The 22102-nt window shown below is 39.8% G+C and overlaps 1 protein-coding gene across 2 annotated transcripts in view; it reads left to right on the plus strand.

The window, feature by feature from the left end:
- Positions 1-22102, plus strand: part of RHEB (Ras homolog, mTORC1 binding) — a 44533-nt gene that overhangs the window by 15285 nt on the left and 7146 nt on the right. Inside the window, exons 2-7 of one of the 2 annotated variants that reach the window (XM_009558305.2) lie at positions 5070-5141; positions 12574-12641; positions 15722-15804; positions 20062-20118; positions 20219-20266; positions 20802-20883. In XM_009558305.2, the coding sequence (XP_009556600.1) occupies positions 5070-5141; positions 12574-12641; positions 15722-15804; positions 20062-20118; positions 20219-20266; positions 20802-20883 (410 nt within the window). Of the gene's footprint in view, positions 1-5069; positions 5142-11977; positions 12051-12573; positions 12642-15721; positions 15805-20061; positions 20119-20218; positions 20267-20801; positions 20884-22102 lie in introns of those variants that run through there. The other variant, XM_054058851.1, reaches the window with a different exon arrangement.

Here is a 22102-nt window from a genome sequence, read left to right on the forward strand (position 1 = left end):
AACCACTCATTGTATCCTTGTCTCCAGAGGTTTAAAACCAGAATTCTTTATGGACCTAGAAGTATTGTTTTTATAGTCTTTAGAAGGATTTACTAAACTCCATGGCAGTAGGGAGCAAAATAGCTACTACACAGCCATAATTAGTACCTGGGGGTTAAAGTCTTAATTAACCATGGGAAGTTGCTAATGATGAAGCCTGAGATGAATTATGAGCTCGTGATGGGTTCTGAGATCATCTGCTATCTTGTGAAAAGATCTTTATCAAAGAGTGATGCTGTAATTCCCTTTGGTACTCAGTTAAACCTCCATCTGCTCCAAGAAGTAATTCTGTCCCTTTCTGTGCTCTGAGGACAAACAGAAAACGTGCACTGTGGAAACGCTGCCATCTCCATTCTGTGCATATTGATATTCTGAATTAATGACGATAAAGATCCCAATAATCAACTTTGAGTATGAAACCTTCATCTCTGTGAAGCATACCAAGTTGAGCTAGCTGTGTGCAGGATATTGAAAGTCTGGTATGCAGTAAATCTTATCTAATTTGATATGACTGACAACATCTCATTATGAAATTTCTGGAAACCTTTTGTGGCAAAACCTAAACATGTTTGTTCTGTAGGTTAGACTGAGTATATCTGCATGGAGGCAGACTTATGTAAGTTGCTCGGCTTGTGGCAAGGATGTATTAGATGCTGCCAGCTATTAAGTGTTTAATAATTTAGCAAAGTACCTCAGCAGGCATTTTAGTAGGAAAAGATGAGTTAAAGAAACTGCATCTAAAATTCTAAGAGAATGGAGAATTGCTATTCTTGGGTTGTTGTTCTTGACCCCAACAAACTGTTTACCATTTGCTTGTGCAGGCAGTTTTGAGTATTGAGAAATTCTTCCTGTGGAGATAAAACTGCAGCATGCTGCCAGCGGCCATCATTGCGGAGATGCCATGTTAGAGGGCAGCTGCGGATTCAGGCTTGCACAATGCCTTGCTTGTGGAGCTGTTGTTTGACTTGCTCACTCTCCAGTTGCATCATTTCTGTCTCCCGGGTTTGGGGGGGAAGTTGACTGCAGATGAGAATTTCATCTGAGCTTTCTCCTCTGCCTATTGCAAGGAGAATAGGGATGTGGGATGGGGATGGCAGGCAGGTGGTGGAGCACTGAAGAGAGGGCATGGCCTCTTCCAAGAGGCCAGCTGCTCATGAGCCCACCCGTGCTCAGTTACTCATCTTCTTGGTAAACTGCCTGGTGTTGTAAAGTTTGCATTTTAAGGCTAGATTAAATACCACAGCTCTTGTCCAAGAAGTAAAAGGATGAGTAAAAATTCCATTTGGCAAGTGTTTTGCCTTGACAATTGCAATGGCATGTGGAACTGATGTGCTGTGACTGCACTACTCGGAGTGTTTATGGGACGTTTGGCTCTATGTAGTGAGAGCTCTATTGTATGAATAGAAATGTGACAGCTTTATTTTTTGAAACGGCTTTATGTCTGAAAACCTGTTCCTTCTTTGTTTTGACAGTGGGAAAACTCTTTACCAGTCACACATCATACCATAAATAACAAATCGTGTATGCAAATACTGTTTGGGTAGTTCTGGACAGCTTGAGTGGAGCTTTCGGCCACCTGGGACTTGTATTCTAAACACTAGTAAAACCCATTCCTCCCAGCCCATACCTTCTGGCTTGATGCTCTCAGGGAGAGTCAGTTGACTTGGATTTTGCTTACAGCTTCTCTGCCATAGAGTATCTCTGGTGCTTTAAGTTACCATACCAAGTATAGCTGGAGGAGTCATCCTCTTGCCCTGCCCTAGTCTTGCCCTAATTTGATTCATTTATTTCTTCCTAGTCATGTTAAGCTCTCTGACTCTAAACAAAGCCAGAACGTTAAACCATAATCTTCTCCATTTTGCAAATGCTTTTTCATCTTAAAATCACAGGTCTCTTGTCAATTCACTGAACTGCTGCCAGCAGACTTTGCCTTGCTTCTTCATGATGCTTCTCCTTTTGGTCTCAACAGGTGTTTATTTTCCTAAAACTTAACAGTGGATACACTTAAAATACCATTGTGGAGAAGGCTACAAGGAAAAGCTTAGTAAACTAGAAAACATTTGGTGTTTTCAAATGAGGAATATTAGTGTATTAGAGCTGAGCCTTTTGAGGTATGCACCCTTGAGTAATCAATTACTAAAGTCTTTGCTGCTGATGTCAGGAGCTGTCTTATCCTTTTAGGCTGCAGTGTGCTTGTGGCATGTGCACTTTTAGACTGGATCGTCTCCCCATGTCCTCCTTCATGCAGTGCTCAGAGAAGGAGATAGCACATCAGTAAATGGCATTGCGTGCAGTTCCTTGGCCTCTGCCTCACAGACCTTATGTTTATGTTGTAATTCTCTCTGAAAACGTTGCCTGATCTTTCTGAGGAAACAGGAGATAGGAGCTAAATTGTCAACTTAATTTTCTTCTCTGTCCATGGGCATAGGTCAAAGGCCTGGAATAAAACCTGTGGGACAAAGTTCAGGCCAGGCTGTTGTTTATGTGGTCCTGTGTGCTTCTTGGACACGAGGTGAGAGAAGGCAGTGGGGTGTTAATGACTTGGGTTTTAAATTTCTTGTGTCCCCTCTGGAAGCCTTGCTTTAGTGGGATACTGCTGCATGCAGTTATTTAGCACCCCCTGAGTCGGGGGTTGTGGCTGAATCCAAGACTGGAAAGCTTCCCTGTGGCTCATCTAGTAAAGCAGGCATCCTCTGGTAATCACAAACACATCATTACTGGAAAGCTTGTTACAAAGCTTAGAGGAATTTAGGAGGAGAGGGTTGGAACACTGGTTTTGTCTGGTTTTGTTTCCTCCTCTTTCACTGCTAGGAGGAAAGCAGTAATTAATGCAGCTGGATGTTAAACACTATTTTCTGTTGGCTCTGACTTCTTTCTAGTATTCAGTTTCCAGACTTAGTGCAGACAGGCAGTAGCAGTCAAGTCTTGCAGCTAGTTTAGGATCTTTCTTAGGAGGAAAAATGTTCAGTGGTGATCTGTGCTCAACTTAGCTCTTCTTTTCTTTTAGGGGTATAACAGCCTATTGTAGGAATAAGTAACTTTGTTTTAAAACAGAGTGCTTAATGTGCTATCACTGGCAAAGAATCTGGAAACATGAACTGCCGAGTACAACTTCATAAGCTTTTAGCTGAAGAAGAAATAGCTTGAAACTTCATTTGCTGTCTAAGTGGTGTCCGAAATACGTGGTTTTAGAGAGTTGAGATGCAGAGTCTCAGTTATAACCCTGTCCTTACAAGCACCATTTCAGTTGTGCATGGTTGCTTTCCCCACCCAGCTCATGGAGCTTGCTGGAGCAACAGTTTGAAGTGCAGTGTTCTCTGCAGGTATCAGAAAATGGTAGCTAAGAACGTGCTTTCAGGAAAAGCAGCTCTTAAAAGGCTGTGTGCTGGCTGGTCTTTTGGGGGTTTGTCTGGGTTTTTTAGCATGGTACTGGCGTGAGGAGACAATGAAGGGATAAGCATGGCAGGGCTGGGCAGTGATGTTGAGATAAACCAAGCAGTGACTTGATGGATGTTATGACTGTTGGAAAACCCCAAAGTGGTGATGTTTCTGTAATGCTTTCTTCCTTCCTCCTGGAGAAGTAAATCCAGAAAGTGTTACAGTTTAATAAAGGAATTGACTGTGTATGTAATTATAAATATTAAGCCAAACTTCCCTTGCATTGCTGTCATTCTTCTGCTTTGTCTGACTTGCAATTATTAAGAATGTCTTTAACAAAATGACTCGTAAAGCGTGCTGATAATAATATGGGAACAGGCCAAGAGCTTTGAATGGTAGAGCAAGAATGGGGGTGTTGAACATAGAAAACTTTCCTAACATCTCCTGACGGAATGCTTAGGAAAGAACTCTTTCTACAGCAAAGTATAAATATAGCATGGTCTAAGCGCTGCAAGTGGGCAATCCTTATCCAAAGCAATTAATTCTTGACTACTTTTACTATAAACTAGTTCATCCACAACATTGGTTACTTAGGATGTCATTGAGAGACTTCCACTCAGTAGGATGGTCTTGAGTCTAAATTTTAACTTGAGGTCATATTTTGTTTGCACTTCTTGCTGATGAGAAGAGTATAAAGCAGCACAAGGAATATGCTCATGTCCAAAGGCAGTCTTGGCAGTCTTTAGAATATGTTTGTCTAGTAAACATAACATAATGGGATCTAGTAGAGTCCCAAATGCAGAGGATGTGCTGTAATGGAAATTATGTTAAGGCTTCAGTAATGCTTTGAAAAGTCTTCAGTTGCAGAGCTTTAGAGGTGCTTCTTATGGTCAGTGTGCACGATTCACTTTTAGCATCTTGTAATATCTTTCAAGACTAAGTTAGTGTTTGGTTTTGTCAGTCTGCTACTAAGTGGGACAGTTTGCATTACGCGTTATTGGAGGTTGTATGATCAGATCAGCATGACTGAAATTGGGGATGTTACATTGTCTGCTTAAATAGCAGTTAAATTGCTTTCAAAAGAAGAAAATCCAATGATGCTCCCTCAATCACTGAGATTAAAATACTGCATCGACAAGTCTGTTTCAATGTGGCATTAAAAGGGTTAAGAGAAGAGGACAGTATATTGAGCTCAAGCATTTTGAGATTCTCCTTTTGCCATGGGGAAGAGGTTCAGTCTCCCAGTCAAACCCAATTTATCTAATTCTATCCTAGTTCCTAGTTTTCTATCCAGTGACAGAAAAACATTCCAAGTGGAACAGTTTGTTAAATTTAGTTTTATGAGGATTGGACACTATTACTTTTAGATTTGTTTTAAACTGGAGGAGGTGCTTACATGATACTCTGTTAAAAAAAAGCAGAACATGTGCCGAATAGCTCTTGTGCTATTTTTTATATGTTCAGGAGACCCAGTTACTAGGAATAGGCACTTACTTTAAAAATAGGTCAGTTGTCGTGTATAGATGTTTAAATGAGCCATACAAAGCTCGTATATGCTCTTACAAAACCATTAATGTATCTGCTGGTAAGTGTAAAGTGGTAATAGCCCAAAGACTTGTTTCAATACAAATTATCTTCTCCTTGCTTTACAGGAAAGTCTTCACTGACAATTCAGTTTGTGGAAGGACAGTTTGTTGATTCATACGATCCAACCATAGAGAACAGTAAGTAAATAGCTGACAAGTTGCTGTTTTGTACCAAACTCACTTTTACTAGAAGTCTTTGTTGATAAAAAGGTTACTTACATGAGCACTTGCATATTAATGTTAAAGGTAATTAATTAACTGTTAAGTTTTATTACTTTTTTAAACCAGTGCTTCCCAAGTATCGCAGCATGGAAATTGCTGTGTATATTTCTCCAAACAGTTAAACTTGTCTTTTAACATGAAATGAAGGAAAACCTAATCAGTCTGGCTAAAATGCATGTCCTGCTTATATTACATGGATGTTGTTAGACTTCTGCTTCCCCTGTTGTAGTTGGGGTATTCAGACTAAGGATGTCACACCAGGATGAAAATACGCCACTATATATAAGTATTCCAAAGTCTCAGATATCTCACAGGACCAGCATAACCAGATGGACACAAAGCCAGCAATACAGTCAGGAGGAAATGACTGCCTTAGAAGGTAGAGATGCTGTGGCTTTGAGAACATGATAATCTTTGAAATTACTCAGTTAAAACTGCTCAATAATGAGCCTGGAACACAGACAGCTTGCTGTAAATACTGTGTAACTGACTTCTCGAGTGTCATTTTTTTCTCTTAGCGGTTTTTTTTAATAATGCCTTTGTGAATAGCTAGCATAGTGGGTAAGTAAAGATACCAAGGCAAAAAATGCTGCCAAGAGCAACAAGTCACTTCAGAGGCAAGTTACCCAGTATGCATTACAATCCTGCCACCTTTCTGACCACTGCTAGCTCAAAGTACTCGAGCAGCTGTGGCGTTGGGCTGAGTAACTTGATCATATTGGCTTGCTTTAATCACATGGCAGTTACAATCGTGAAATCAAAGTTTTATCTCTGGAGGTTTTGTATTTTAGTGACTTTGGTAATGCTGAGGTAGCACACATTTTTACTTCTAAACTTCTGCAGTAGGATGTTAAGCCTACATGATACGCCTAAAGTTTGAATGAAGTAATCGGCAGTACAGAGTTTTTTTATTAGGGTATATATGGTAACAGATCAGTAGCTATCAGGATATTTTACCCAGGATTGTAAAAGAACTAAAATTCAAATGCTGCTTTTTGAAGAAGCTCTAAATGTGCGTTAGGGAGTAGAGATGGGCAATTTGCCCTTTGACCTGAATGATCTGTTAGTCCTTATGCAGATGTCGTTGATATTAACTCTTTCCATCATCACTTTATACTTTATTAGAATTCTAAATAAGGTTTGTTTGGAATGAAAGCTGCTGACAAAATATTGAGGATAAAGTTTCTGTATTTTAAATCTTAATACCAGTTGGGACAGGTTATTTTTCACCATTTGTGCTATATAAGTGCAGAATATTTAAAGTCATCTTTTAGTTTCATGTGAGTATATGGGAACAGATAAAGCTTGAGAAACATGGGGTCGAAATCTTCAAAACACTGAGTCTGTGTCTTGTTTTAGGGTTTTGACATGTTAATTGGCTTGCTTCATCCTTTAGAAGCTCTCTTCATCCCTAGGAACCTATTGTCTGTAACTGCTGTTAGGAACCCTGTAGCTGTGTCTCTTGCATTTGTAGCATTTCTTAAGTCTGGATGAATTCTGTGTTTATGTGATTCGTGTAGTTTGTGCTGCTTGCTTGATCTGCATTCTAGACATTAAGCATATTGTGGTCGTGAAAACTTTGTTGGGTGGAGGAATTTTGAAAAGCCTTCACTTTCCACTTGATTTCTTATTTGTTTGGAAAACAAACAGCATTATTCATTCAGTGAAAGTCTTGTGATCTGCGGCATGGCTAGAGGAATTTGATTGCTGAAAGGTAGAGAATTTGAGGGCACTTCTTGTGTCTGAACATGTTGCTGGAAAGTAGGGATTGAAAATAAAAGACTTGCCCTGAGGTTCAAAACAGTAGGAAGTTCATGTCATCCTTGAGTCCTGGAAGGCCTGATAGAGAGAAAGCTTTAAAAATGTTTCTGTGAAGAACAGTTGAGATGCCACTTTCAAATTTGCCACCAAAACTTAAAATACATTGAAGGTATCTATTTAAAAAAAGACGTGACATTAGTTTTGATGGGATTAATCCATAATCCATATAATCCATAGAATCATAGAATGGTTTGGTTTGGAAGGGACCTTAAAGATCATCCAGTTCCAACCCCCCTGCCATGGGCAGGGACACCTTCCACTGAATCAGGTTGCTCAAAGCCTCATCCAACCAGGTCTTGAACACCTCCAGTAATAGGGCATCCATGAGTTCTCTGGGCAGCCTGTGCTCGTGCCTCACCACCCTCACGGGAAAAAAACTTCCTAATATGGAGTCTCTTCTCTTTCAGCTTAAAACCATTCCCCCTCGTCCTGTCATTGCATCCCCTGATAAAGAGCCCCTTCCTAGCACTCCCATAGGCCCCAATTCTTTTAACTGAAGTTCTTAATATTTTTTTAAAAAAAATTCTGAATATAAATCCTGGATCAGTAGAGTCTTTTGACACTCCCACCTCTGTCTTTGGTTCTGTGCAGGGCTGTAAGACACAAAGTATGTGATCAACTATCTTACTGTTTTTCTAGCTTATCGTTTCAAATCTGGTTGGCAATACTGGCAGAAGGGATTGAAGAGTCTGGGTTCCTGTGTTAGGGGTAGTTTTGGAGAATGTTGCATTTTTCTAGTGCATTATAGCAGGTTATAAACCTTTCTAGTTTCTTCTGGTGATTGGATCTACTGTAGCATCACAGAACTTAGAAATGAATAGAATACAAGCTAAAGAATAGTTTATCCTGTGTGATTTCTGTTTTGTCTCCAGAAAAATGTCATTGATAACTTATTACAGTGTTCTGCCAGCACTGATGAGGGGTAGAGAGCTGCAGTACTGCTGGTAGCTTAATCTTTATAATACTTTTCTTCAAATAATGAAACATGCATTAAAAAAATTACTCTAAAGGTAAATTGTGTAGAGGGCAAGCTGTAGTTAAGCTCTTAAAGGAAAAAGCTCCATAGTGTGTAACCCTTGAACAATCGGAATAAGACCTAATATTCTAGTAGGCATAAAAATCTTTAGCTTCTTTGGAAGTGGTAAAGAGAGAATAAGCTGCATCAAATTTCACTTAGTGTTTGCTAAAGTCAAGGCTGCTTCATTGCTGCATTTTCCTTTGTTTATGTTGTGTTAGATCCAGAAACAATAGTTAGTATTTAAGTTAATGAGCACGTTGTATTCAGTTGCTTCTCCTAAACTCATGTATCACGAAGAATAACTTGTAGTGTTTTGTGGCGGCAGTGGAGGTGAGAGTTAATTGCTTAGCAAAATAGTTTCCTTTCCTGAGTGTCCCACACGAGTGACACCACAATGGGTGACTATTCTTGAGACAGCCAGGTTGAGAAACTAGTGGAACGATTCTTACTTAGAGTGCTTGAAAGAGAAGGAAGAACCTTGCAGATCAGAAATGTGTGGAGGGAGTCTGTGTGGATGCTGAGCTGGATGGGGCTCTGAAGGCAGACTAGCTCAGATGAGCTAAGACCAGAACAATTTGATATTTATTCCAGTAAAATTTGTGGTTTAGACTTTTCATTTGGAACTCAAAGCAATTAGATCAGAAGGAATAGATAATGAAGATGTGCACATAACGCCACCCACTCCCATCTTTGCAGGGGTGTCTTTGGTTACCATTGATACAGTGGGTTTGTGTTGCAGGGAAGCTGACCTGACTGCCCGAGTTTCAAAAATGTGCTCTCCAGCTCCTCAGAGGCCTCCTGGCTGCTTGCTGCTTTTCTGTGAGTGCTGTGGCACTGTGCCACAGCTTTGTGATCTTTCTCTCTCGCCTAAACAGGCTCAGTAAATCTCCAAGGAAAGGAACACTCTTGTCCAGGGCCTTCCCACCTCTGTCCCATGTTTTTAAATCCAACTGTCAGTAGAAGCATATCAGAAGGGGAGGAGGACTGGAGGTGCCCTAGTAGTTTTGGAAGAGATAATTTATAGGGCTAGATGAATCTGCTGGAAGCATCTTTAAGGCTAAAAGATGTGTATCCTGGCAGCTGCACTGGAAGGATGAGGTATGCTTCTTCCCAGGAGTTGCTGATGAGCAGACTGCTCAAGAGGTGGAAGTGGGGCTTCTGGGAAATATTAAAAATAGCTCTGTTGCGTTATACATCTCAGTGGTGTTAAAGATGTCCTGGCAGATCAGTGGCAGGCATTGACTTTGGAACTGGACAAGTAGGAAGGGATGCAGAAAGTAGTAACCGAGGAACCCCTACAAGGGGGTTGTATTTAGCTAGCAGCCCATAGCTCTGTGAGAGTGGTGTTATGCTTCTGTACCTTTACTCTGTAGCACTATTGATCTAAAAACCTGCATTCATGTGCTTGGAACTGATTTTTTTTTTTTTGATTTTTTTTTTAATCCGAACTGCTTGTTTTTACGGCAGCTGTCATTCGAGTTGCATATGCAAATCATTTAATTCTTAGGGTAACTATGATCAGCAGCTGATGGGGTTACCACCTAAGTTATGCTTCTGCTGAGCTGTAGCAGCATTCAGGGCTGTGCTCTGCAGGTAACATTCCCAGAACTTTCTCTAACGATAAAGTGGCTTTAGTTTCTTTGCCATGCAGCTGTTGACTGCTGCAGCCTCAGCTGTACACATAGATCTGGTTGGTGCTGTGCTGTTCACTGCAGCACCAAATTCTCCAAGTTTCAGCAGTGCATCTGAACCAATTGTAGGTGAAGGTGGGAATTGCAGCTTTCTTCTTGTAGCTACACTTGAGTTTTGCATTGCAAGCTGTACGCATTTCCTGTTCTGAGATCTGTGTGCTTTGTGGACCTCTAAGAGACTTTACCCCTGCTTCAGCTGATGAGCAGCAGTCTGCAGATGCTCATGTTACGTTTAGGTCTGCTGAAATCTGTCCTTGGCATACCAGGAAGAACCATAGAGTGCTATGATTGTGTTATCAGTTGTTTGTCTTGCTCATGGGAACTGCAGAAGGCAGCGTGTCCCAGGATGATGGGTGATGGAATTGGGAGTAGAGACTTCCTGTGGATGAAGGGGCCTGTGGATCACTGATCGCATTAAGTACAGCTTCAGGTTTTTCCAAAGATTAAATTCTTACCAGGAATATTTTGAGGAAGCTTCAGCAAAGAAATGGGAGTCATTAATTATGACTGCATCAAAGCAGATTTATGTTCGTGCAGTGGGCTGTTCCTAGAGCTACAAGCCTCTGCACTGAACTAACAGTTCTCCTCACCCAGTCTGTGGTGACTCCTCCACTGTTTCCCTTCCACTGGCTCTGTCACACTCTGCTTCCAGTACCGATGATGATGATGTCTTTGGGTCTATTCTAGGCTTCTAGAACAGTCTGAAAAAGCTGCAGTCTGTCTCTGTCCCTTTTAAAATATTAACTTCATGAGGCTCTTGAAGCTACTTTGATTGCAGAGTGCTCTTAAAGCTACTTTGATTGCGGGGAGCTTTGTGTACGTGAAGGGTCAAGAGACTAGGGACTGTTCCTCCTAATATACCAGTTAATGCAGTGCATCTTCAGATGAGTCTGTTTTCCCTCCAATTTCAAGCTGTGATACTGCATATAGCAACGCTGCATGTTAACATCTGTTCAGACAAACGGTTGCTTCTTTCCCCACGACATTATTTTATCCAAGGCAGAAAAATTTCATGCAGCAGTGACAACAGCGTCCAGGCAGTGACCTGATAGCAGCTCACATGCGCGTATGCTAAAGCAGCTTTCTTAAGGGTTGGGCAGGGTAAGGTAGGAATGTTCTTGTTGAGGCTCCATTTCATGCTGCACTTGTCAGTAGTGTAATGGAAACTGTAGGTATGCTTTACACTGTTTATTTAGACACTCTGTGTTAGTTTGGCTTTACTGTTGAATTATTCTTTTTTGAAAAAAGGGTGCTTTGCTTTACTAGGTGGGTTGAAACCTCCAGTTTCAGATATTTCAGCCCACTTGCTCAAGATAATACTCATATTGTGAAGGCTTGATAGGGCAGTGAGCATTGGCGGGAAGGAGTAAAGTTGGCTAACTTCAGCTTTTAGATGACCCTGTACAAAGTGAAGAAGGCGTAGGCAGGAGACTGCACAGCAGGATTAAGAACATTCAACTTTGGAGCTTCGAGAATGCCTTGCATTGGAAGGGACTTTAAAGATCATCCAGTTCCAACCCCTCTGCCGTGGCCTGGGATGTCTCCCACTGGATAAGGCTCTAAGCCCTCTGCAACATGGCCTTGAACATCTCCAGGGATGGGGCCTCCACAACTTCTCTGGGCAACCTCTGCCAGCGCCTCATCACCCTCACAGGAAAACATTTCTACTTACTATCTCATCTAAATCTCCCCTCTTTCAGCTTAAAACTGTTACCCCTCATCCTATACCTGCACTCCCTGGTGGAGAGCCCCTCCTCAGCTTTCCTATAGCCACCTTTAAATACTGGAAGGCTCCTAACAGGGCATCCCAGAGCCTTTTCTTCTCTAGGCCAAACAAACCAACTTCCTCAGCCTGTCCTTGAGCAATTTAAAGTACAATGAACAGGTCACTGCAGTGTTAACTGTTTCTTTGCCTATCGCTGCAGTGAAAGATAAGGCTTCTTAGGGCTTGTCAGTATTTGGGAAAACCACCTCAACCAGGAAACAACACAAACTTTGCTCAATATATCAATCCTGTCCTGTAGTCATTTCTTGAGCGCAATGTTAAGGCCAAAGCGAAGCACTGAAGCCAGGTTGCTGTTCTGGTAGGTGCAGGTAGTGCTTGGTAACACATTGTTCCTGCAGGAGGTGTGACACTGTTTGCTTTGGCAGTTGCGTAATGCAAACACTGAGTAAGATTCCTCAGCTCACAGTGCATTGGCATTTCATGAATCGGAGGAAGAGAAGCCGCTCTCATCACTTTCAGGGACTGAATGTGCTTCTTTACTGAGGGGTCGATAGGCTGGTTGCAACATGGTGAGCTGCTAGCTAAATTCTCGTTGTATAGGCTTAGTCTGTGCAGAAGTTAAGTTGTGTGTGGGTTAGCCCTCAAAATTTTTCAATCCAGAACGTATTTACATAGAGGAAATTGATTTTGCTGAACTGCTTGGAAACTGAGGAACCTATCCTATAATAAGTTCAAAGTTAGCTTTGATGCTAATTGTATTTAAATGTCTTGTGTTACCACAGATGAACATTGCCTGAAAGTCTCTTTAAAGGAAAGAATAAAAAGGCTTTTTACATGCATTTCAAAGGAAGTGAAGGAGAAAATGCAGCATCCAATGTGAAAACCTTCAGAAATTTGAAATGTTGAAGTGAATTTGAGTGTTTTTTTCTGTGAAGTGCTAGTTAAGAGTACAGCTGTCTGATCTAGACTTTAAAGCCTATAACTGAAGTTCTTTTTCTTAGTGCCTTGGCTGGCAATGGCACAGATGAGTGACTTCTGATCCCTTCCTTGTTTATAATTCTAAAATGTGTTTGTATTTCTTATCTATTCTAGCTTTTACAAAACTGATCACAGTAAATGGCCAAGAATATCACCTCCAGCTGGTTGACACTGCTGGCCAAGTAAGTGACCTTTCTTTCTTTGAATCTTTCTGCAGAGTTAAAACAAGTATCCGTAAGCCTGTTGAGCTAAGTTGGTAGCAACCACGCGCCTTAACTTAAATGATTCTGCCTTGTCATTTAATCACCAATGTTTCTGTAGTGTTAATTTGAACAGTTTTGTTGGGTTTTGGTTTTTTTTTTCCTCCTGTCTATTGAACACATGCCTAAAAAAGCAGAGAAGGAACTGCCTTAACTCTGTACCAAAAGTTCCTAAGTAGCTTGCTTGATATTTATGAACTAACCTAGATGGAAAATGTCACTTAGTAAACCATGGAGAAGATTTTAATGACTTTCCCTATTTTTGTGCTCCAGCTACGCCTCCGTGACTTACATCCATGAAGTAGTTACGTGAAGCAGAGACATGCATATAGGTAGTACTTATCAGGCTGCCAGTGAACTACTGCAGTTTGTTTACATCTTTAAGTAGGTGATGATTCATGCATGCTTCTGAGCCTTTGCGTAGTGATGGGGAACACAGGAGGAGACCGTGAAGGTGTGCCCTGTAGCTGAAGGTGTGCCCTGTAGCGTGGTCTGTAGCTTCAAGAACTACAGGTGTTCATTACTGCTTGGCTGAACTTGCAGGCCGTGTTCCATGCACAGAAGTACTTTGCCTTTTGAAAGACTATATTAGGGAAAAAAACCAGGACAGGGACTGTTAAACCCCTGTATTTTAATCCTAAACTTGTTCTTTCTTATGTGTTCTTACTTTCCAAGAGTTCTGATATCATGCCTTTGGGTTTTTCCAAATTATGAGTAGTGTTAAACAATCATACTGTTGTAAAATATGCTGCCAGTACTTAAGGCTTTAAAGCTGCAGGACCCTAGCTCATAGCTGGGACACTGTTCAGAAGGGTTGTAACCTTCCAGATATGTTTGGTGGCTTTCTTTAAAGAGAAATACATGACTCAAGAATAGCCATGCTGTATTTATATGGTGTCAGCCTGTGCTGCTAATCAGCAACGCTATATCCACTCACAATCTGTCAGAGGTGTCTGAAGTGATTGAAAATACAATACTGGCAACACATGCTGCGGCGAAATTGTTTGGAATATTCTTCAGGGCAGAGAAGGGCAGGCTGTGAAATGTCAACAGGAGAGCAAGCCCCATAAATTCTGCTTTATGCCCATATAGGTGTGCTTGCCTTACATCTCAAATTGTAGGCAGGGTGATAAAAGCCAAGTTTCTCTTTAAGGAAGAAATGGCCTTCTGGGAAGGCAGTGCAACTTCACCAGTAACGTACCTCTGTTGTTGAGGTTTATTTTCTGGCTTGATTTAATGTTATACAGTACTATAAAATCAAAATAACTTCTTTCCCAGCCTGTGGTTATTTTCAGAATTGAATCTTCCTATAAATGACTTGAACTTTGAGATCCGGCTCACAGGGTCAGAGTGGAGCATGATGTTAGTGTGGTTTGGGCAGGTTTCTTTCTCAAGTCTGTCTTGCCTAATGATTCATAGGGAGTCCTTGTGTATAGTTTATAGCAAGGATTATATTGTACATTTGTTACATACTCGAAAACTTGGCTGTGACTAAGTTATGGCTACGTTGTTTTGTCACTTGACAAAGTTTTTAATTTGACCCACAAGTTCCAGGAAGCACAACAGGTTTTCTTCCTTCTCCTAACTCGCTAAAAACAAAGTAATGAATTGGAAACAGTTGAAATGACAGCACTTATTTTTCTTGGTACTCCTCTTCTGTCCTGTGCCTTTTGACCTTTCATGGTTATCTGTTCAGGTTTGCATAGTCAGTTAAACAGGAGTTGTGGTACAGGATTACAGAAGAGGAATGCAAAAAGAAAGCTTACCTAACACCAAATTCCAGCTGGGACAATCCTGAGAAATTCCGGGTAAAGTCAAACAACTACAGAGTTGCACTTTCACCTGTTTTACACGCAGACTAGCTCACATCCCTTCTGTATTGACTTTGGAATTATGCAGCCAACTGAAGTGGCAGTTTGGCATTGCTGTGAAGATGGGAGAGGGCTGCCCTCAGCATGTGGCAATAAGGGTATCTTTTGTCAAGTGTTATTCTTTCAGACTTTTTTTGGCTGAATCTGTGAAGTTGATTTATAAAGAGTTTTTCCTCATTTGCTAGTTAAGGAAGTTTGGTTCCTTTTGGCTGTCTAGATTTAACCTGCGTGATTACATTGCTCCATCTGTTCAGTCATGACAATATACAGAGAGGTTATGTGATCTTAAGCTAAAATTAATGTCTTAAGCATAGGTTTAAAAACTTGAGAACTCTTACATTAAGAAATATGGCTCTCGTTGAAATGTCAGTGTTTCCTGTGAACATATAGTAGAACAATTTAGATTTTTAGTTTGGGATTCATAGTATTTATGTTGCATTTCCTGCACTCTGTTAGTCAGTTTCATTTACTGATTTGATCAGTTCCTTTTCTACAGGGGTAATAAAATCAGTTATTAAATTATTTGTTTTGTTCTTTGTTTTTTAAATTGCACAGTTCTCATATAATGTAAACTTCTAGTTGTTGTAAAGCAATTAATAGCTATATTTCTTGCATATATGGTTGATAAGCATTAGTTAGCTGGTAAGTAAGTTATTTACTTTCTAACAGACCCCCTAGGTAACTTAGATGTGATCGATGCCAGAAAAAATAATGAACTGCTAAATCAAGTTGTTGGCTGTTGAAATTAGGAATTTGTAATGTATCTCTAGCAAGATAAGAGATGTAATTGCTGATTAGTGGTAGGACAGAATGGATGTTTTATACTAATATAAACCGATAATTAAGCAGGATAAGAGGATTGGGAATAGCTTCAGCTGATCCATAGTCTTAGAGGGAATAAACCAAAAAAAAAGCTGTAGATTAAACTTTAGAGTATATGCTGACTCAGCTTTCTCTTAATTTGGGAAAGATTCCACGTCTGGCATGATGAGAAAACTTAATTCTGAAAATACCTATACAAAATGCTTCTGCACCTTATGTACAAATAGACCAATCTACCTGCTGGTAATCTGCTAACACCGTTATGAGCTGTGGCAGTCAGCAAGTTTAAATGCAATATTTCTTCTGCAGGATGAATACTCCATATTTCCTCAGACGTACTCCATAGACATCAATGGCTACATTCTTGTTTATTCAGTCACGTCAATAAAAAGGTAATAACATCTGTTGTGTTCTTCTGGTTCAGGTACTACCTAGTTGTATTCTGGGTTCAGCTCCTGCCTGCACTAAGTTTTTCTTTAAATGTGTTTAATTAGTTTAATTTCTCTTAGAAGTAAGATGGAGGTAAAAATTAATGGGTTTTCAGAAATTTTCCTTTAGCTCCAAATGTCACAGACACTTTGCAGACTAATAAGTAAGGTTCTGTGTAAGAAATGAGACAGTGATGAGCTACATCGTTTTGAGGTGTTAAGTAGAAGTACACAGAATTGGTTTGGGAATAAGTAGAGTTCATTGCTCAGGCATCAGATACAAAGGCAGACTTAAATATGAACCGAAAGGGTGCTATTCATTTATGTGAAGTACCCAATTAATTGCTAGATCAGTCCCTCGGCCTTGTAGCTCATTACAGTGCTGAGATTTCTTTGACTTCTTTGATTGTTCTGGCTAAGCATCACAAACTTCCCTATAAACAGCAGTATATCAATAGATGACTTTTGGCCTGGAGACTCACTTTTGCTGTTCTGCAGCAAATATGTTATTTGAAAAATTGCCTAGAGTATCTAATTTGTCCTCACTGTTGGCTGCGGCCCATTCTGATGTGAGGGTAGAGTCCGTTGGAGCTGGAGTCACTGACTTGTGGAAAGTATCTCAGCTATCATAAGGTCTTCTCATCTTCCATTACTTTGTCTCTCATCTTGATTGTCTTGCTTTGTTAAATACAGTTCATTCTTGAATAGATGTTAACTTTCTAGTGCTGTATAGTATCTTTGTTACAACAGATGAAATAATCTTATCTTTTAGTAGTTTTGTTTGAGTAGAATGATTAAGACATTAGGCCTTTCACTCTCTTCAAGCAGAAGAGAAGTTGATGCTTCCCTTCTGCGTGCATGGAAGCTGATGAGATTTTTACAAGTGCTGAAACATTCCATGTCTCTTCCTCTGAAGCAGACAAAACTGGTCATCTCAAGTGCTCTTTAGTAGACTGTCTTAAAGTACAGGTAAAACAACTTGACTGTTAGCTTTTCTGGTCTGCTCAACAAAAGAATATAGTCTGGCTATGAATTACCATTGCTTGCAAGGTCTTTAATGTTTAACCGATTTTGGCAGTCCTTCATTCTTGGTTTTCCTCTTCAGTTCTGAAGTAATTTAGGGCAAGCACATGTGATCTGGAGGAGCTGAAACAGATGTTAGGCTTTCGTGTATGTCGAGATACTGAACTACCTAACTCCTTTTTTTTAAGCTTCATTGTTGGCGATGAAGAACTTCTGTGAAATAGAGTTACTATTCTCAGCCTTAAGTAGGCAGCCCTCCGCTTCTGAAGTGAAGAGAAAAATGTTCACTGATAAGTGGTACTGTACGAGGACAAAAATGTCTTTGACAAAATCGACACAGATCCTTGGAGGCTTCTGCAGCTTGTGCAGTTCCCTAGTTGGCAGCTAAAGGACATGTTCTTCTTCAGCTACTCCAGCTGTTCCCTCATGATGTCTTGAGCTTGGCAGCCCAGATAAAGAAATGAAAATCTGTTTTCTGTGGTAGCATTCAATTGGTTAAAATAGAAACCAAATTATGGTGAAAATACTAACAGAACAAGGTATGTTAAGACTGTAGGTAGATAGTATTTTTCTCAGTATTTTGGATTTAAACTATTTAGTCCAAGTTTTTTTTGTTTTTTTCCTTTAAAATTTGAAGTATCAGTGATCCTGTCTTGTTCAATTCCTTATATTCCGTAACATGGCAGTGTTAGACAATGGGAAAGATTTTCCACACTACTCTGGTAGCTTGGATGACTTGCCCAGGCAGTTGAATTACAGTCTCCATCTGTCTTGACCTCTATCAAAGTGTGTGTATTGGTCTGAGTATTAATCCAGCAAGGTGAGAGCTTTGACAGCAGCCTTATAGAATGCCTTTTTTAAAAATTATTGTCTTCCCTGGTAACCTGCAGTGGGAAGCTTAAATAGGACTTGAGTAGAAGGTAATGCCCTACATTTTTCATATTCCCAGGTTCCCAGTAGTAGGGCTGCTGGAAGGCTTTTGCTCTAGTTCAGCTTAATTAAATTCCTGATTTCTATCTTGTTGTGTTCTATGAATTTGCATAACAGCTAGTGATGTTTTTTGTTGTACTTCATGCATTGAGCTGTTTGCTGTAACTTTATTTACTGGTCCCAACTGGAAAGTTGTGAACTGGAAAATAGCTCTTATGGAATCCAGATCTCTTGCTGTTTCAGGACTTGATTTGAAGATGCTCTTTTTGGATGGGTCAGTATGTGTCTTAAACTCTGCCTCTTCTCCTTCTAGCGTTATTAATTTGGAAAGCTTTCTAGAACATTAAATTGATCTGTTCAAGGCAATTTTTTTGTTGGCAGTTCTTAGCAACTTGTTTCTGTGTCAGGATTGTGTTTGAGTTGAAATAGCAGTTCTCTTCTGGTTTCCACCTTGATCTGTTAATGAAGACCGGCTGTTCATTCTTAGTCTTTTTACTGAAAATGGAGTTGTGAACTTTTCTAGATAAGCAGATACATAAAATTAGGAATGAAGAGCCTGAGTTGAATAAGAACACTTTGCAGCATTGTGCACTGGAACCTCAGGTGAGGGCTTGCTGGGGGGCTGTGCCATAGCATGACTTTCTCGAGCTGTGCTGGGAGCAGCAAGACTACCAGTGGAAAGGAAACAGTGATTGTATTGTATTAGTGATTCAGTTATCCTGTGGCTAGTACGCTAGATCTTTCCTGTTGCTTCAGACTGAGAAACAGTTTTGCGGTCTGTAGCAGTATTTTTTCTGTGGTATTTTTATTCCTCTTTCAGTTTGCAGGGTCACCTAGTTTTGTATGTGGCAACGCCTCTCAACTTCGTCACAACCATGCTCAATTTAACTCTTACTTTTGAAATAATTGTTAGAATTGAAGTCCAAGACAACTTCTGAAGACACAAATATCACTAACACCTTTTCAGCATAAGCTCTTTAACACTGAAGTCTTTTCATTGTTTCCACATTGTTATGTAATTTGTAGTACCGTACTTGGATTACTAACAGTATGTTGTGCCAGACTGTGGCACAATTCTGTTTGCAAAGAATTCATTTTCTTGGTAGGATATACTAAAACTGTTATCTGAATGTGAAGAAATATTGTGTTCTACTCAGTCTTGCAATTATTGCTGAAGTCAGACAAACTGACCTACTTGACAGAAAATCCTTCTCAAATATCATAGTGTTTCATTGTTCCAGAAGTGAGACGTTTTAATGATTCAAATAGCTTGAATAGTGTTTTCAAGCACCAATTCTTTGAGAGCTCCAAGTTGGAAGTGTGTTTGAGTGCTGTTCTGTTTCTAAGAGTTTCAGTTCTAATTGAAATGCAGTGCAAGACATGGCAGTAGCTAACAACCTTAGAAGCTGGAAAAGTTTCGTTCACCTTTTTTTGTTGTTTTTTTTTTTTTGCATAGTTGTGTGTCTCTATTGTGCCTCTATTGAAACAAATCTGACTTGTGCACTTCACATTATGCACTTCGTTTTTTCAGTACTGTACTTAGAGGAGCACAACATCTGCTCTTCAACTCTCAAAAAGTACTGAGAAGTACTAAATGTCAAATGCAGTGGATTCTGTTAGTGAGGGTTTTGACTTCTTGATATTTCATAGTACTCCTTCTTATCTCCTGTCATCCAAGCTTCATGTACGTGGTAGGTGAACACATGACAAGTATTTGAATAATCACTGTTTCAGTACCATCTCACAGATGAATTTACTCACTTTCCATAGAAAATTAGCATTTAGTCTTTTGGCTTTCACATAAATAAAACTAAAGAATGCCATACTAAGTGTTCTTAGAAAAAAATAATGCATTCTTCAGGATGGAGTGTGCATAACTAAATACTTTCTCTTTGAAACTGCTTTAATTTGACATGTTCATCCAGGGTCGATGGGCTCCAGCAATTAAATATCTTGTACAGATGGGAAGTGGGGAGGGGCTTCTAGTGATCCTGTGTTAGATGCATCAGTCCTAGGTAATGCTGTTATTTCTGCAAGCATCCTAACTGGAACGGCTATAATGGTAGGCAGAGGCAAGTCTGCTGCTTCTGGGGGCTTTTTGTCTGTTGTTCACAAATCTGTAAGACTTTCAGCACCTTTCTAGTTCTGCCACTATACATAGAGTAAGTTTCAAGCACAGCAACCTACATATGCATTTATTTGCTTGTATATTAGGTATTAAGGATAAACATTGGAGTGCATGTGTGACTTCATCCCTTTATTTTGCAGTTTTGAAGTGATAAAAGTTATCCATGGCAAGTTATTGGATATGGTGGGAAAAGTCCAGTAAGTAGTGACACTTTCATCTCATTTCACTGCAGGCATGTTACTAGTACTTTGTTCAGTATACTATAACTGTTCTGAAGTTCTGAACTTTCTTTCACAGAATACCCATTATGCTGGTTGGAAATAAAAAAGACCTGCATATGGAACGGTATGTGAACTCCGTGTGTGCAATACGCAAGGCAGCAGACGGCATTCCTGTGGCTTCAATGTGCTACTTTTGTTCTTGGCTTTCCGTAACTAAAATAAAATTGTAGGTTAAAATAAGGTACTGGCAAAGGAATTGTGTCCAGAATGTGAACTAGGAGCCATGAACTTCTGTTGTAATGTCGACTTTTGCCATAAGGTTCCAGGGGCAGCCATTTAACTCTTTTCTTTTTTAAAACAAATTACAGAAGTGCATTTTTCACAACAGTAAAATACCAGATTATATTACAGATTATGAAACCAAAGCAATACTTTGGGACAACTGCTCTTCTGGGTCACATAGCACTTTTATCTGGTCCAGTACAAATACCCTTATTTGACAGCAGCCAAAAAGAAATGTTCTGAATCAGACTTCACAAAACATTCCTACTACATGCATTTATGGGCTTCAGTGCTGTTAGGACTTTCCTAACATATCAAATTCCAATTCTTTTGCAAATTACAAAGAAACATACTTTTTATTTCTTTTCTTCGGTCAGGGTGATCAGCTATGAAGAAGGGAAAGCTTTAGCAGAATCCTGGAATGCAGCTTTCTTGGAATCTTCTGCTAAAGAAAATCAGGTAATTGATTTAAGATTGATGTTCGAATAGTGTGTATGTAATGGAATGACTCAGTTTCATTTAATAGAGGAAGCTTTAAATATTTGCATGCATTTCATAAAGGAAGCTTTAAATATTTGCTTGCATTTTAACAGATATTTTGTGTAGATAGTTGGAAACAAAATGACTGTCTCTATTCAGGTTTGTGTATTCAAGTTTTTCCATGCAACTATAAATGGAAGGAGGAGGTGAAGAACTGACAGTGAAGCTTCACTGAACATAGCAGAACAGTTAGTGCCAAACTAAAACTCAGATCTGCATGGCAGGTGGAACGGGGTCTGATCTGCAGTTACTTTAAATAGGAGGTCATTGCGGTGAGATGGTGTAAGGGGACAAACCTCGTGTTTTAAGGTACTAGGCAAGGCTTGGTCTCTCTAATGGGAATATTTCTTTTCTGGGTTCTGAAAAACAAACAAAACCCGACAGAGAAAGGTTAGGACACAATGGAGGTTGTAGATACTGCTGTGGTACAGCTGTAGTGAAGTTCCACAATCTGATCCAGTATAACCCACACACATTTACACTTGCTGGTTTCTTATTGCAGAAGGTGTTTAATTACATGTTAAGTAACATCTTATTCCTGGTTGCTGTTACTGACTTTCTTCAAAATGCCTCCTAAATGCATTCTGGTATTTGAATTTGTTCCTCTACCTGTTAATAATACTTTGTCATTGATGTGACACCTTGCGTACCTAAGCTCCAAGAGCCTTCTGGTTTGAGAAGCAAATTGGGGTGGCTGTCTTTTTTTTTTTTTTTTTTTTCTTTCTCCTTTCTGTTTCTTTTTTCTCTATAGGTCTCAACAGTCTTCCTTTTTGAAAATATAAACATAAGATAAGGTCAAAAGCTCATGGTCAAGCTTGTTTTAAACAAATGAGTCCTTATGAAGAAGAAATGTTTATGTTGTCTCATATTTAACCTAGTGTATTACATCCTTGACCCCTGTGATAACATCATCACCACTGAAAGGACACTCTTATAGCTAGAACACGACCTGTTTAAGCAGCCTTTCTTTCCCTTTCCCCCATCCCCGAAAGGAAACCAAATAGCTTTTGTCTGCTGCCTGTTGTCAACAATTCTACAAGTCACTTGAGTAAAATCAGATTTTCCCTGGAAGAGAAACTCGGTGTCTTTTTTCCAGATATGGAACACTTGGAGTTAGCCAGCAAAAAAAGTACTAATA

The sequence above is a fragment of the Cuculus canorus genome, chromosome 2, assembly GCF_017976375.1.
Source record: "Cuculus canorus isolate bCucCan1 chromosome 2, bCucCan1.pri, whole genome shotgun sequence".
Lineage (NCBI taxonomy): Eukaryota > Metazoa > Chordata > Aves > Cuculiformes > Cuculidae > Cuculus > Cuculus canorus.